The 15,786-nt window shown below is 41.8% G+C and overlaps 1 protein-coding gene across 1 annotated transcript; it reads left to right on the forward strand.

Moving 5' to 3' along the window:
- Positions 1–5,791: 5,791 nt before the first annotated feature.
- LOC113007575 (nectin-2-like) lies at positions 5,792–14,788 on the forward strand. The gene is made up of 6 exons (XM_026144290.1): positions 5,792–5,849; positions 7,532–7,873; positions 10,622–10,924; positions 13,166–13,259; positions 13,942–14,096; positions 14,676–14,788. Exons 1-6 carry the CDS (start codon positions 5,792–5,794, stop codon positions 14,786–14,788), a joined length of 1,065 nt encoding a protein of 354 aa, XP_026000075.1.
- Positions 14,789–15,786: the final 998 nt, after the last annotated feature.

The raw sequence follows: 15,786 nt of genomic DNA on the forward strand, positions 1-15,786 counted from the left end.
CTGAATGGATCTGTTAAAAAACTGGCTGAGCAGGCAAAAAGGAAGAGAGGCTCAGACTCCAGGAAGAAGGAGCATATAGAAGCCAGGCTCGAGGGGAAAGGACCTGGCTTGTGCGAAGATAGACTGACGATAGATAGACGGTGCGACACAGTGCCCAATTACTAGGTTATTAGCAAGAATATAGAACTTGACTGCATGCTGATATGGCAACCCTTAACCCTACTCAAATAAATTTAAGTGAATGTAAGTGTTTGGAAAAATCATTCCACCGTGTACTCATGAGCTGCTGTAACATGAATCAAATGGCTGAACTGCCACCTGAGCATGCAGTCTAGTTCTATTGAGTCTTGCTAATGACCTACTAATTATATTCAGATGTGTTGCAATAGGGACACGTTGAAAAGTTGCAGGACACTGGCTTTTGAGGACTCGAGTTTGAGACCCCTGACCTAAATGTTGAGTCCTCTTTACACACTTAGGTAATTATGCTTACATTATACATGCTTTCCTTAGGCAGTTTCATTTGAAGGCATATGACACATAATCACTTCTATGCAGATGATACCCCGCTTTATCTGTCCATGAAACCAGATAACACACACAACACACCAGTTATACTGCAAGAATGTCTTAAAGAAACATGCAGTATTTTTTCCACTTGGGCAATATCTCTAAAATTGATGCTAAAAAATTTGTTCATGCATTTATTACTTCTAGATTGTAATCTTCTAGATTGTCTTAAAAACTTCCTGAAAAGCCTTCAGTTGATCCAAAATGCTGCAGCAAGAGTACTGACAGGAACTACAAACAGGCAGCATATTTCTCCAATATTGGCTTCTCTTTATTGGCTTCCCATCAAATCCAGAACTAAATTTAAGATTCTGCTCCTCACATATGGTAGCCTCACAAAAAAAGTTTGGGAACTGCTGAGGTAGAGGATCATCAGGGGGTCCTTTTGTCTCTCTTTGGGGGGTTACTCCCACTGGGTTTAAATCTGGGACTCTCCACCATTTGACCTTAGAACTGAAGAAGCTTCTCGGATGAGAAGTGAAACGTCTTCAAGCAACTTAAAGAAGTCCAGACGCTTTTCTTTCCAAGCTCCTTAAAAACTCAGACAATAATGACCTTCCATGTTTATTTATTTATTTGTGGTAAAATTGAAAAACAACGTAAATAATTTCTTTAAAACCTAATGCATCTAGACTGGTGTGCGGCAATAAGATAATATGTACAAACGTTTCATTGTTAATGTCATTTTTGGTTGTTTAGTATTTCAAGTTGTGTTGTTCCTTACAAATGTATCAGATCTGCATGATCAGTCAGTCATTTTTCTGTTTCACTCCAACTCCCAAAAAAAGAACAAATAAACAAAACACTTGTTTACATCTTTATTTCATCAGTATCATGGATGGGAAGGAGGATAGTCATTATGATGATTGTGGGGTTCCACGATATTCTTCACCAGGCATCAGTTTTTCTGTATCTGCAAGTAATGTCTGAATGCAAGGTGGCTTTTTTTGGCAATTTGCTGTCAAGCTCAACCCCTTTGTGCTAATTAGCTCCATGGTACAAAAATCCACGATGGAATTATTATTATTATTTTTTTTTTTTTAAAGACCTTTCAAACCGACTGGGGACAATTAAAATCTACTCGGCCTAGAGTGCATCTAAGTTATATACTGTTCTAAAATGTATGTTTCACTGATCTCCTGCCTTTTGCCCCGTATCAGGGGGCGTTAGGGCTTAAGAGGTTACAATTCAACCCTTGTCTTTTGGGGATATACGTATGAAAACTATACAGAAATATGAACTATGCAAGTTATAAACAGTTGTAAACAGTTGTAGAATTATAATTATTGTATTTTCCAGAATGATTGTCTATCCCTCCAAATGGTGATAGTTTATTATCTTTATTGTAAATATAGTGTTAAATCTATAGCTTGATTATTTCTATGTGGTTAAGTGTATTTTTTTTTAGTAGCATAGGCCTTTCCGTGTCTAAGTTGGATACTTACCAACAATAATCGATGTTTATTATTGTTGGCCGTCATGTATACAGACATTAATGGCCACTACGAGGCAGCCTACAGTGTTTCAACAAAAAAACAAACAAACAAACAAACAAAAATAATACAGTTCACGTCTAAACTGGAAGCGCGCGCAAACCCACTATTTGAACCCTGGAACACCATACCATCGGCTTACATAACCACTCACATAATCGGCGATCACAGAGAGTCTACGCAACCAGCTTTAATAACGGTAAGTTAAAAAAAATATGTTGGCCAGTGGCCACTCTCTGTACCGCTCGAATATACCTCTCACCCAGGGGCGGCTCTAGAGAAATTTTCTTAGGGTGGCAAAGAAATCAAATGGGGTGGCAAAATCAAGCTGTTTTTTAACACTATGCAATATATTCAGTTTCAGCATTTATATTTAATGTTAACTGTAACTACGCTCAAAGTGGTAATGCTATCTTACTTTAATAAACAACACTGTCATATGCAAAACTAGAGTGGCACTTGAGGTGGCAAAGGATTATTTTAGGGTGGCAATTTTATTTGCCACCCCATGCCACCCATCTAGAGCCGCCCCTGCTCTCACCCCTTTCTGTTATCTGTCACCTAAAAGACGCGCCGCCGCGGTGACCCAGCGTGACAAGTGTAGAAACTAATGGTGGTGGTGCATGTATGTGCTCAGGTCAGCTGTCTACAGCCCGGGACAGTGTAACTCCATCACAGAAGCATTTTGTGCATGTTCAGGTGCATTAAAAAAAAACACAGAAACAGGGACAACCTGTTCTCAGTCACCTCCCTCTCCTCTTTTGGTATTCTCCCAGAGCAGTTTGTCAATGAAGATTAAAAACGGGGAAAAAATACAAAAGAAACAAAGAGCTATTGTTAAAACAGTGTTGAGGAAACTGTGAAACAGGTCAGTTAACCAAACTAACAATTCTTCTTTGTTCTTCTTTATTTATTCTTTTATGTACGTGTACATATATGTACATGTATGTATATGTGTATATGTGTGTGTGTGTGTGTGTGTGTGTGTGTGTGTGTGTGTGTGTGTGTGTGTGTGTGTGTGTGTGTGTGTACAGGGAGTGCAGAATTATTAGGCAAATGAGTATTTTGTCCACTTCATCCTCTTCATGCATGTTGTCTTACTCCAAGCTGTATAGGCTCGAAAGCCTACTACCAATTAAGCATATTAGGTGATGTGCATCTCTGTAATGAGAAGGGGTGTGGTTTAATGACATCAACACCCTATATCAGGTGTGCATAATTATTAGGCAACGTCCTTTCCTTTGGCAAAATGGGTCAAAAGAAGGACTTGACAGGCTCAGAAAAGTCACAAACAGTGAGATATCTTGCAGAGGGATGCAGCAGTCTCAAAATTGCAAAGCTTCTGAAGCGTGATCATCGAACAATCAAGCGTTTCATTCAAAATAGTCAACAGGGTCGCAAGAAGCGTGTGGAAAAACCAAGGCGCAAAATAACTGCCCATGAACTGAGAAAAGTCAAGCGTGCAGCTGCCAAGATGCCACCAGTTTGGCCATATTTCAGAGCTGCAACATCACTGGAGTGCCCAAAAGCACAAGGTGTGCAATACTCAGAGACATGGCCAAGGTAAGAAAGGCTGAAAGACGACCACCACTGAACAAGACACACAAGCTGAAACGTCAAGACTGGGCCAAGAAATATCTCAAGACTGGTTTTTCTAAGGTTTTATGGACTGATGAAATGAGAGTGAGTCTTGATGGGCCAGATGGATGGGCCCGTGGCTGGATTGGTAAAGGGCAGAGAGCTCCAGTCCGACTCAGATGCCAGCAAGGTGGAGGTGGAGTACTGGTTTGGGCTGGTATCATCAAAGATGAGCTTGTGGGGCCTTTTCGGGTTGAGGATGGAGTCAAGCTCAACTCCCAGTCCTACTGCCAGTTTCTGGAAGACACCTTCTTCAAGCAGTGGTACAGGAAGAAGTCTGCATCCTTCAAGAAAAACATGATTTTCATGCAGGACAATGCTCCATCACACGCGTCCAAGTACTCCACAGCGTGGCTGGCAAGAAAGGGTATAAAAGAAGAAAAACTAATGACATGGCCTCCTTGTTCACCTGATCTGAACCCCATTGAGAACCTGTGGTCCATCATCAAATGTGAGATTTACAAGGAGGGAAAACAGTACACCTCTCTGAACAGTGTCTGGGAGGCTGTGGTTGCTGCTGCACGCAATGTTGATGGTGAACAGATCAAAACACTGACAGAATCCATGGATGGCAGGCTTTTGAGTGTCCTTGCAAAGAAAGGTGGCTATATTGGTCGCTGATTGGTTTTTGTTTTGTTTTTGAATGTCAGAAATGTATATTTGTGAATGTGGAGATGTTATATTGGTTTCACTGGTAAAAATCAATAATTGAAATGGGTATATATTTGTTTTTTGTTAAGTTGCCTAATAATTATGCACAGTAATAGTCACCTGCACACACAGATATCCCCCTAAAATAGCTAAAACTAAAAACTACTTCCAAAGACATTTAGCTTTGATACACAGCAAAATCTCCAGTGTTAAATTAACACTAGAGAGTGTCTATATGGGTCCACACCTCTGAGTGTTAAATACAACACTGAGTGTTAAATTAACACTTTTGACAGTGTTATATGTTTAAAAGTAACCTAGTCAGTTTTGAAGATTAACAAAGACTAACACTGACCAGTGCTGATTTTCTAACACTGGAATATTTCTAACATTTTGAGTTATTTTCCAGTGTTAGAAAATCAACTGACTAGGTTACTTTTAAACATATAACACTGTCAAAAGTGTTAATTTAACACTCAAAGGTGTGGACCCATATAGACACTCTCCAGTGTTAATTTAACACTGGAGATTTTGCTGTGTATTAATGAGTTTTTTGGGTTCATTGAGAACATGGTTGTTGCTCAATAATAAAATTATTCCTCAAAAATACAACTTGCCTAATAATTCTGCACTCCCTATATGTATGATTCACAAACAGTTGTCTTTTGTTTAGGATGATCTAAAAACAACCAGTCACTGATAGGCATTTCTTATCAGTGACCTTCTATTTCAATTTATTTAGGTTTGACCATCTACTTTTTATCCTATAAATTTTAATGACTGTGCAAAGATGCAATATCTTTGGTAAAAGCCTGTGAAATCCACTTGTGGTTTATTTCACTAGGTGGGGGTAAAGCTTCCCTAAAACCTAAAAAATAAATATGGCTATTTGAAGCTTTGCAAGCTCTTTGTGGGGTTTTTTTTTCTTTTTCTGTTATTTGAAAGGTGTCATTCCAAAGTAACTGACTTTTTAAAAACTTCTTTTTAAAGGGCTAAGCTGTTTCTTGTGATCATGTTACAGTGTAACAATGTTCACAGAAACAAAATAACAAAATAGTACAATTTCAAATTCGTTTGTAATGGTAATAAATTACTAGTGAACTCTACTTGAAAGCCTGGCCACAGTAACAGGCAGAAACCTGTTCACTAACAAAGACATACTGTCTGAGTTTTTTTTTTCTCTTCCAGAGGAATGTTGGCAGTTTCCGTCTCACCCAGACGCCTGCTACTATTAAAGCAGGAGATACTGAGTTGCAATGGTGTATATTACATAAATGGTGTATACGTAAACGTAAAAGTTCTTTTTGTGTTATATTGTAATTATCGCTCCTCACTCCTCCTCCAGCAATGAGCTAATGGCAAGAAAAAAGATCGGATGGATGGATGGAGCTTTTCTTTGTGTGTTCTTGGTCAGTAATTTCATACTAAGTAAATTCTCTATGATCCCCTGTCGTCTGGTGCTCCTGGCTGCACTCCTGCTGAGCAGAGATGCTGACAGTATATAGAAGCTGTTTGTTTGCTGCCTATGTCACTCATTTTTTGATAGTCATGTAAAGGTATAGATACATTAAAAGTAACTCAAATCAACCTGTGATGTGAGATTCCTGATTGGCTGTCGACCATTGTCAATCAATCTCGTGCCGCATCTCCTGTAGAGAACAGAATGCCTTCGGCCTGTCAAGTTTACTTAAATCTTCGATCGCTAGCAGTGTGACTCTGAAGTGCTGTATTGAATCTTTATTAGTTTTCTCCCCAACAAACACAACAATGTCGAGGAAACGTTTTTCACCATCAAAGGCACAGCGCGAGCCTTTGGTTTCATTCTATAATGCTAGACTTATATTTTCTAAGCAGGTTTGAACTGTTTAAACAAGAGAGAAAAGTATGAAAATGATCATGCCTGTCTGAGAAAAGTGTTTAAAGTGTGTAGTGAGGGGTTTTACAGCCTTAAAACATCCATAATAATTGTAAAAAATGGCTACTTCGTTTTTGTATTTTGTTCCCAACAAATAAAGTGTTTATTTCTGACAGAATTCACAGTTTGTTTGATCTATTATGTGTTAACCTAGCTTTTTACTTTTCAGAGTGTGATCATGGCAAAAATATCCACGGCTGGTTTATGATTCACAATCTTTTCACAGTATAAAAAGGGGCTGGTTAACCTCGGTGCACCGCTAAAAACGTTTATTAACATCTTTAAAATAATAGCATTTTTTTTAAAGCTTATACTGGTACCTCTGGGGTTGATGCTTGATTTTCTCTACTTTAAAGGTGATTGAGTTCTTGCTGGGGTCATTCCCCATGGTATCTTGTGCTGTGAACCTGCTGTGCTAGGGATTTCTATAGTCCATTTGTGAAATTTGTGATTTTGCCTTTGTGTAATAAGTTCCCAAATTAGTGTTGAGTTTCTAAATATGGTAATAGATACCAGTTTGAGCCACAGCTAAATTTGGATAGTGCTAAAGAAATGCTAAAGATCATGATCAAATTTCACATTGTTTCACTCTCAGACACAGTATGTTTGAAACGAGCAAAAACATCTTTACATATCCTATACTTAGTCATGACTTTGTCTGTTAGCAAGTGTAAACAAAACTGCACACCCCAGCATTTAGAATCATGATGGATAGGCAAGGAATGAGACCATTAAATCAAAACATGGGTGTTGCCTTCTCTGCAAACTGTTACAGTAATTTTAGACACTTCATTTTCAATCTGCTGTGAAAATTCAAGTCATGATAAAGGTGTGTTTGCTAAGTCAGTAGCTGGAGCATAGAATATAATCCAGCTCGTCCTGTTTTAGCAATACAGCCATGACTTTCAACTGCCTATAATCAGTTTACTTATCCCCACAAATTCTATAACAAAGACTGAAAGTCCAAAGTGGACTTTATTTTTTATTTTTGTTTTACGAAGGATGTGCCAAACCTGTGAAATAAGGTAATCAATTTGGCGTGTAAGATCTATGGCATTCTCATTTAGGTTCATCTAAGATGCACTGTATCATACAGATTCGATACATCAAGTTTCTAATGAAATTCCAGCCTCTCCCTCAAGAGTTTTTGAGGAGGCCAGACATAAGTAAACTTGTACTTTAGTGTTTAAACCTGTAAATCTTTTTGGATCCTCTGTTTCTGCTTTGTCCAGTTCAGTGTTATAGTGTTTCATTCTCTTTATAGCTCTGCAGGTGATTGGTGGAAGTGTGACAGTGGTTCAAGGAGGTACGGCCATCTTACCGTGTCATGTCACTGATACCAATGATGACCTGACACAGATTACCTGGCAGAGGAAGATGAGAGAAAAACCTCATAATGACAATTTTATTACTATCCAACCCAGAAATAGACTCCAGTTTGTCAATGGACGTGATGATAGATTTAAATATATCGGGAATTTTAACAACAAAAATGAAACTCTCCAGTTATCCAATGTTGCCCTGAAGGATGAAGGCAGCTACACGTGCATCTTCACCCTGTTTCCAAGTGGAAATCAGAAGACTGAGATTCCTCTGAACTTGCTCGGTATGAAAAAACATTTATTTATTTATTTATTTATTTATTTATTTATTTATTTATTTTTATTTATTTATTTTTTTCTAAATTACATCAGAAACAGCAGTATGCGACATTACGTGATGGCAGAGCTTCAGTTCATCCTTTGTCTTTTTTTTTTTTTTTTTTTTTAATAAATAGGACAGGGGGAATGAATGAGAGAAAGAGGGGGAGAGAAAGAAAGAAAACCAAAGGGGAGAAGAGACGGTGAGAAGGGGGGGGAAGAGAGAGAAAAAAAAAAAGAACTCCTGGGTCACCTGTATGGAGAAAAAAAAAAAACAAACAACAAAAAAAACAAACAGAGGAGACAGCAAACAACAAAGAGCAACATAATAATAGAGAAAACAAAGCACCATCACAATAAACTAGCTAGTCATAGATATCAATATTTACTAAATAATAAACGATATTGTGCAGCACGCAAGATAGACAGCGCACAGTGTGCTTTGAGGCAGCAGCCAAGAAAGCTTTAGTCCGTGTCTGTGAATACCCATGTGTGCATACCTGTGTGGATCAGCATGCTTGCATTCCAAAGGTTTCTCCATGTAATGATCTGCTAGGGAGTGTGGGGGGGCCACAGCCCCGTCCTCCAGGGTGTGAAGCGGGTATGGAGGAGATCAAAACTCCAGACATCCAGAGGCCCCCAGAACACAAGAGACCAAGGAAGACCAACAGAGGGGCAGCCGCGCCACTGTTCCAGTAAGAGCTGAGGAGAGTCCCAGATGAGGGCTCACTCAGCAGCCGCGGAGCAGAAGTCAGGGGGAGTTGCAGTGACGCGCCCGTGAGCTCCGCCGGCCCCCAGCTGTGCCTGAGTGACCGAGCCCCAGGCCGAGAGGCCGGGGGCACCCCACCTCCAAAGGGGGCCCGAGCGAGCCCCAGGCCCCAGGCCCCGACAAGCGGCCGCCAAGGAGTGAGCCGGTGTGTACCCGGACGCCCACCCCCAGACACAAAGAACCACCAACACACCGACACCTGAGGGAGTCCGCCACCGGCAGGGGAAGTGGTGGTGGGTGGAGATAGGCCTCCAAACCTTGGAGGGCCTGAGATGTCCCCAGAGAGGTGGCGTCTAATACCCAACCTGACATATAGACACAGACATACAGGCACACACAGACACAAACATCCATTCCCACCCTCATGCTGTCATATGCACTCACTCCACACTCAACCAACGTGGAGACAGACATAAAGAGACGCTGTACACACAATCACACTCCCCAAGCGTACTCTACAAACCGGGTCTAGGTACCCTTGCCCCTGGAGGGGGGAATTGCACCCAGACCCAGGTGGTGTTACCCTTTTCCCTGCGGTGGGGAGAGGCAGACCACCCCGACTCCGCAGCAGCAGGGAGGCCCCACACCCCAGACCGCAGTCGGACGGCCAACTCCTCCTACTAGCCCTCCCGCTCCAGCAGGCCGCAGAGAATGGGGGTGGGAGAAGACTCCAAACCTCCCTCCACCCGCTCATTGTAGTGTTGATGCATATGTGTTCTAAGGTGCAATTAAAACCCAGGAGGGCATGGAGCTACCTGCCAAGGAGCAGCAGGTAAGCGCATAGTCCCTCCTGCTAGCCCTCAATGACTAAGTGTATTTAAAATTGAGAGGTGGGCAACGACGTCAGGGGTGAGGTATACACCCTGATGGTAATTTGGACTCCGTGATTGTGCCCACCCCCAAGATCCTATATGTATGTGTAATGAGAGTGTGAATAATGTGAATGTCTAAGTTGTGGGATAAAATTGAGGCAGAGGCAGCCAGAAGGGGACGGGGGGGGGGGGGGGGGGGTAGCCTCCCCTGCACCCTGGTGACATACCCCCACTCCAAGGCCCTGCATGTGTGGGTGGTTGTGGAGGAGCGGGAAGAGGGAGGCAGCTGGAGATGGGGAGGGAAGGAAGGGAGGGGCAGGTAACCCCTCCCTGGGGCCAGCTCCCCCGCTGACCCCAGTAGGCACTCCCACCCTTCGCGACCCGCCAGGGAAGGGGGGCCCAGGCCCATCAGACCGGGGCCCAGTGCAGTAGCGCCCTCCGGCTCCACAGAGCCCTGGACAGTCCACCCAACCCCACAACAGAGAAAACTGCACCCACCCCACCATCCACACATCTTCCAGACTACATAAGACGGTAAACGCCCAGGCTGAGATCTTCCTCCACCTCTCCTGTATCTCCCCCTCCTGCAGAGAGTTCCTGAAGAGAAGAAAGCTCCTGCAAGATGTGACCATCCCCCCCACCAGTTGAAGAGCCCCCCAGGCGGCTCGACGCACCGGCGGCACCCTGCTCCAGGGCCGGGCCCCCATGCACCCACCCGCCCACAACCCCGGCAACACACCAACCAGGACCCAAGCCCCCGAGGCCCGGCCCGGGCCCCAGCCCAGAGACGGAGCGCCCCCAGAACCTCACGCCCATCCCGGACCCACCCAGGGGCAGCCAGGTTGCCAGGTCAGTAACCCACGTCCGTCAGCACAGACCCTCCCCTAGCCCCGCTGCACGCAGCCGCGAGGAAACAGTCACCTGAGAGCCAACAGAGCCCCTAACCGGACATGACCGCTACCCCGGGTTGAGCCCCCCAAGGAAGATGCCTCCGGGGAACCCCCCGACGCCCTAAGCCTGTCCCTTAAACATTTATTTAAAATACTCTTTGTGTTTGTGTGTGACATAGAGAAGGAGTTACTTTCACCATCCTGCTTGCATGTTGATTTATTTAAGTGCTGTAACTCTCCTAGTGCCTCCTTTCACAAGCATCAAGGACAATCTTCCCACTTTGGGCACAGAAGAGGTTTTATTTGCTACCTGCACGGCTGCTGGATCGAAGCCTCCTGCAGAGGTGAGGTGGCTAACTGGTGCTTTGGGAGACAAAGTGAGGACGACAACAAACTCCACCCAGTGTGACAACAGCACGACTACCACAGTCAGCTCTCTGTTTGGTGTTCCTACGAGAGAGATTAATGGTCACAAGGTCCAGTGTGTCATTAGCGGTGACTCCCTGACTAAAGAAGAAACCCTGCCCTTCCCCATACAGGTCTACTGTGAGTATCATCTATTACGGTAATAGAGTTTATTATTTTCCCTCTTTTGTGTCGCTGTCCATTTAATAATTTTAATTGTTTAATTTGCTATTTAACAAGGTGCACAGCCAGACACACACACGTTTACATTCAACCATAAGGTAATGCTACTGAACTGAAATGAGCAAAAACCTCTTTTCACAGTATGAAATTACTCTGTACCGGTCATCCAGCCATGAGACAAAAATAGTTTCATTATCTAATGATAAAATACATTTGTTTATGAATAATGTAATGTCTATCCTTTCAGTTCTTTTTACAAACCCTACATCAGTGTTTTTAACAAAAACAGACACACACTTTTTTATAACAAGTAGCATTAAGTATTAAATTGAGACACGTTTCTCCTTACTTCTCTATGTTGAGTGGGACTGTAACATTTTACCTCGGCCACATAAAATAGTAACTAAAGAATATTAAAATAGAAAAAATATTATTGTTTGATCAGTAATTTTAGTTGTTTGTTGTCTGTATGCATAGAAAAAATAATAATAAAACCCCGTTAACAGTTTCCACTGCAATAAGCCTTATTATGAGAGTTTATTTTTGACTCCTAAACAACAGTATAAAATAAGTAACACAACGGTATGCTTGTTTAGAACAATATACCTCAAATTTAGAGTTTAAAGCTATAAGTGCCCTTTTTAACTGTATTCTAGATATAAGATCTTGGATGGCAGAAAACTTTTTACAGCTTAACCAGGACAAAACTGAAGTTTTAATCATCGGTCCCGATCGAGGCTCAGAGAGAGAAACTCTTGTCTAAATTAGAGGCATTTTCACTATGTCCTTTGCTACAAGTGAAAAACCTGGGTGTTATTTTTGACTCTGAGCTTGGTTTTATCCCACATATTAAACATGTAACCAAAATTGGATTTTATCATCTAAAAAATATAGCCAGAGTTCGCGCTATTCTCTCTCGGGCCAACACGGAGATGCTGATGCATGCTTTTATTACCAGTCGCATTGATTACTGTAATGCCCTGCTCTCTGGTCTTCCTAAAAAGAATATTTCAACTTTACAACTTTTACAAAACTCAGCAGCTCGTGTGCTGACGAAGACCAGAGGGCGGGCCCACATTACACCGGTTTTAGAATCGCTGCATTGGCTCCCCGTGTGTTTCAGGGTAGATTTTAAAGTTCTTTTATTGGTTTTTAAATGTCTTAATGGTCTTGGGCCTTCTTATCTCTCAGATCTGCTTTTACCATATGAACCCTCACGGACCCTGAGGTCCTCTGGTACTGGCCTTTTAATTGTCCCTAAAGTCAGGACACATACTCACGGAGAGGCAGCTTTTCAGTGGTATGGTCCTCGTCTGTGGAACAGCCTGCCGGAGGAGCTCAGGGCCGCAGAGAACGTACACGTTTTTAAGAACAGGCTCAAGACCCACCTTTTTAATTCAGCTTTTACTTAACGTTTATTTATTTTATGCTTTTTTATTCTATCCTGTTATTCTATTATTAATTTAGGCTTTACCTAATATTTATTGATTTTATTCTTATTCATTTTTTAATCTTCTTACTTTATTTATATTTATATTGTATCCCGTTCTTATTTATTTTATCGTTTTACCCTGTATATAGCCTATTGCGTCATATCTCCAGTGTTTCCTCGGAGGGGGCTCTCTGCACCGGGGCTGTGATCGACCGTGGCTGCTGGGTCTCTGGGGGTCCTCTCAGCCTGGCTGGGGGGCTTCTTTGCCTCTCTCCTGCTGTGTGCCCGGCCTGGAGGTTGCGGTCTGTGACCGGCTCCCAGTGCAGACGGCTCCCTGTTATAGTGTTTCCTCATTTGGCACATGCGAGCCCAGCCCAATTTTACGCTTTAAGTGTGTGTGTGTGTGTGTGTGTGGGGGGGGGGGGGGGGGGGGGATATGTGTGTATTCACATTGTTTATGTTAATGAGAGTGTGTGGAGTAAGTTGGAGGGTGGGGTGGGGTGGGCTGCTTTTAACCATGTAAAGCACTTTGTGCTACTTTTTTTTTTTTTTTGAAAAGTGCTTTATAAATAAAGATTGATTGATTGAAGTGTATGTAAGTGAGCCAATGAAAACCATGAAGCAGGAAAAGAACTGTTTTCTAAAATGGCTTTAAAACAAAATCTAAACTAACCAAGATTTACTAAAACATATGTGAGATGTTATTTTGATAGCATAAATATTTCCTCAGTTCAAGATTAACACATTTCTTGCTCTATTTTTTGCAGTGTCTCCTACAGAAGTGAACATTTCAGTGATTTCAGAGGACTCATTTGAGTGTGTGACAGAAGCCAACCCAAATGCAAACTTTACCTGGAGCAGGTAAAGTATAAATATTTCTTTTACTGCCTAAGGCATGTTTTTTAAGTAGAGTGTGCTAGTGGTCCTATCAGATTTAAGGTACCATAGCAGAGTTGGGTGCGAAGAAAAGTTTTCTGATATGTATCAACAGATTTTTGCTATATTTGGGAGATTAAAACTATCCAGAAACCCTGTCTTTGCACCACCACAGATCTCCTCTACCAAGACACACCCACGATATCTAAAATCTCTCCCTCGGCTGCCCCTGATAAACACTGTACCCAACACCTAGGGCATCTCCTGCACATGTTATTTCTTCAGGATATTCTTATTAGGGCTTCGTGGGTTAAAGCCTTGCCCCAGGGATACCCGCTCACCATTTGCCTCGTTTCTGGGTTGGGCCTTGATAACCCCACCGTGAAAACCTACTCTTCATAGGGTTTTCTGAATGGCTCTTTATCTGCTTTTCACTAAAGACAAAGACTTTGTCAACTGCCTTTATTCCCCCACAGCTCAAGCTGTAGTCCAAGTATTGTCTCCATTAACATGATGTTTTGTGTATCCATCGTCTTTATGTGAATAAAGAAAAATACTATCACAAAGACTGAAATTTGTTTAACTTTTCATTTAACTTTTGGCACAAATCACAACTGACTCACTTTATGTATATTTAATGTTGAGCCTCATTCATGTTTTTTATCAGATCTGGGCAGTCTTTCCTGGAGTCTGCTGTCAAAGAAGAGGGTGCAAAGCTACAACTGCTGAGTCTGACCGCTTATCTAAATGGCCTCTATGAGTGTGAAGCAGCTAACTCATATGGAATAAAACATGGTCAGCTCTATGTGCATGTGGCATCAGGTGAGATCAGTTTGGATTTAGCTGTGCAGTTTGTTCAAATTTATCTTTTGTTTCTCTTTTTTAGATCTGAGCTTTTGTGGATGTTGTGTCATTTAGATGTTACTCTGTTTGGTTTTCTTGTTTTCTCCTATTGAAAGATATAAACAGAGACTTGAATATCTAGACTATGAGTAAAATTATTCCATATAAATTTCTCTCCATATTTAAGCATTTTCATCATGCCCTAGAAGTTAGAATTCCTTGGAGAATAGTTACGTTAAAGAAGTAGTTCGATTACCCTAGAGATAAGTTAATCAATCAATGAGTGATGCTCCACCCAGTGTAATACGACCAGTTCTTTAAGCTAACAGCATGTCTTAGCTTGAAGTTCTTTTCATACCAAATTTGTCTCACATTCTTTTCTATGTCAGATCTTGTCTGTTGGAAAACATTTTTCAATGTGTTGGATACAGGTGTCAGGTGGTGTTTGAATACTGTCCAACTCATTTAAATGTGAAATATAAAACTAAATTCCAATAAACAGAGAAAACGATTAATCATCTCCTTCTCAATATATTCTTCCTTCTTGTGTCTCTGCAGGAGCATGCTCTGCTGCTTGGGCCTCATTTGGTCTTTTGCTTTCCTTGAATGCCATTGGAGCTACATGGTTCTTTTATAAATCCGGGTGTTTTCAAAAGTGCTTAGAACAATAACTCTTTGTGCACTGAATACGTAGCACTCTACTCCTAATATTAAAGGATATGTACACAATGTACAAATAGCTTTTGAAGTTTTAGTGAATAAAAATAGGCCAAGCCTCAATTGCAGACATTGTGCGGTTATATTTTGACTGGCATAAATGTGATTGGACCTGAACCGGAATGATGTCAGGGAAACTATGGAAGCCTTTTGAACAGCTCGTAATCTAAAACTTACAACATCCTCTTAAAACAATGAATTCATTCTCATGTACTGGGTCTCTGATGTTTTATTTGTGATTTGAAAATATGTGTTGTACAGGGAGAGCAGAATTATTAGGCAAATGAGTATTTTGTCCACATCATCCTCTTCATGCATGTTGTCTTACTCCAAGCTGTATAGGCTCGAAAGCCTACTACCAATTAAGCATATTAGGTGATGTGCATCTCTGTAATGAGAAGGGGTGTGGTCTAATGACATCAACACTCTATATCAGGTGTGCATAATTATTAGGCAACTTCCTTTCCTTTGGCAAAATGGGTCAAAAGAAGGACTTGACAGGCTCAGAAAAGTCACAAATAGTGAGATATCTTGCAGAGGGATGCAGCAGTCTCAAAATTGCAAAGCTTCTGAAGCGTGATCATCGAACAATCAAGCGTTTCATTCAAAATAGTCAACAGGGTCGCAAGAAGCGTGTGGAAAAACCAAGGCGCAAAATAACTGCCCATGAACTGAGAAAAGTCAAGCGTGCAGCTGCCAAGATGCCACTTGCCACCAGTTTGGCCATATTTCAGAGCTGCAACATCACTGGAGTGCCCAAAAGCACAAGGTGTGCAATACTCAGAGACATGGCCAAGGTAAGAAAGGCTGAAACACGACCACCACTGAACAAGACACACAAGCTGAAACGTCAAGACTGGGCCAAGAAATATCTCAAGACTGATTTTTCTAAGGTTTTATGGACTGATGAAATGAGAGTGAGTCTTGATGGGCCAGATGGATGGGCCCGTGG

The sequence above is a fragment of the Astatotilapia calliptera genome, chromosome 16 (assembly GCF_900246225.1).
Source record: "Astatotilapia calliptera chromosome 16, fAstCal1.2, whole genome shotgun sequence".
Classification (NCBI taxonomy): Eukaryota; Metazoa; Chordata; class Actinopteri; order Cichliformes; family Cichlidae; genus Astatotilapia; species Astatotilapia calliptera.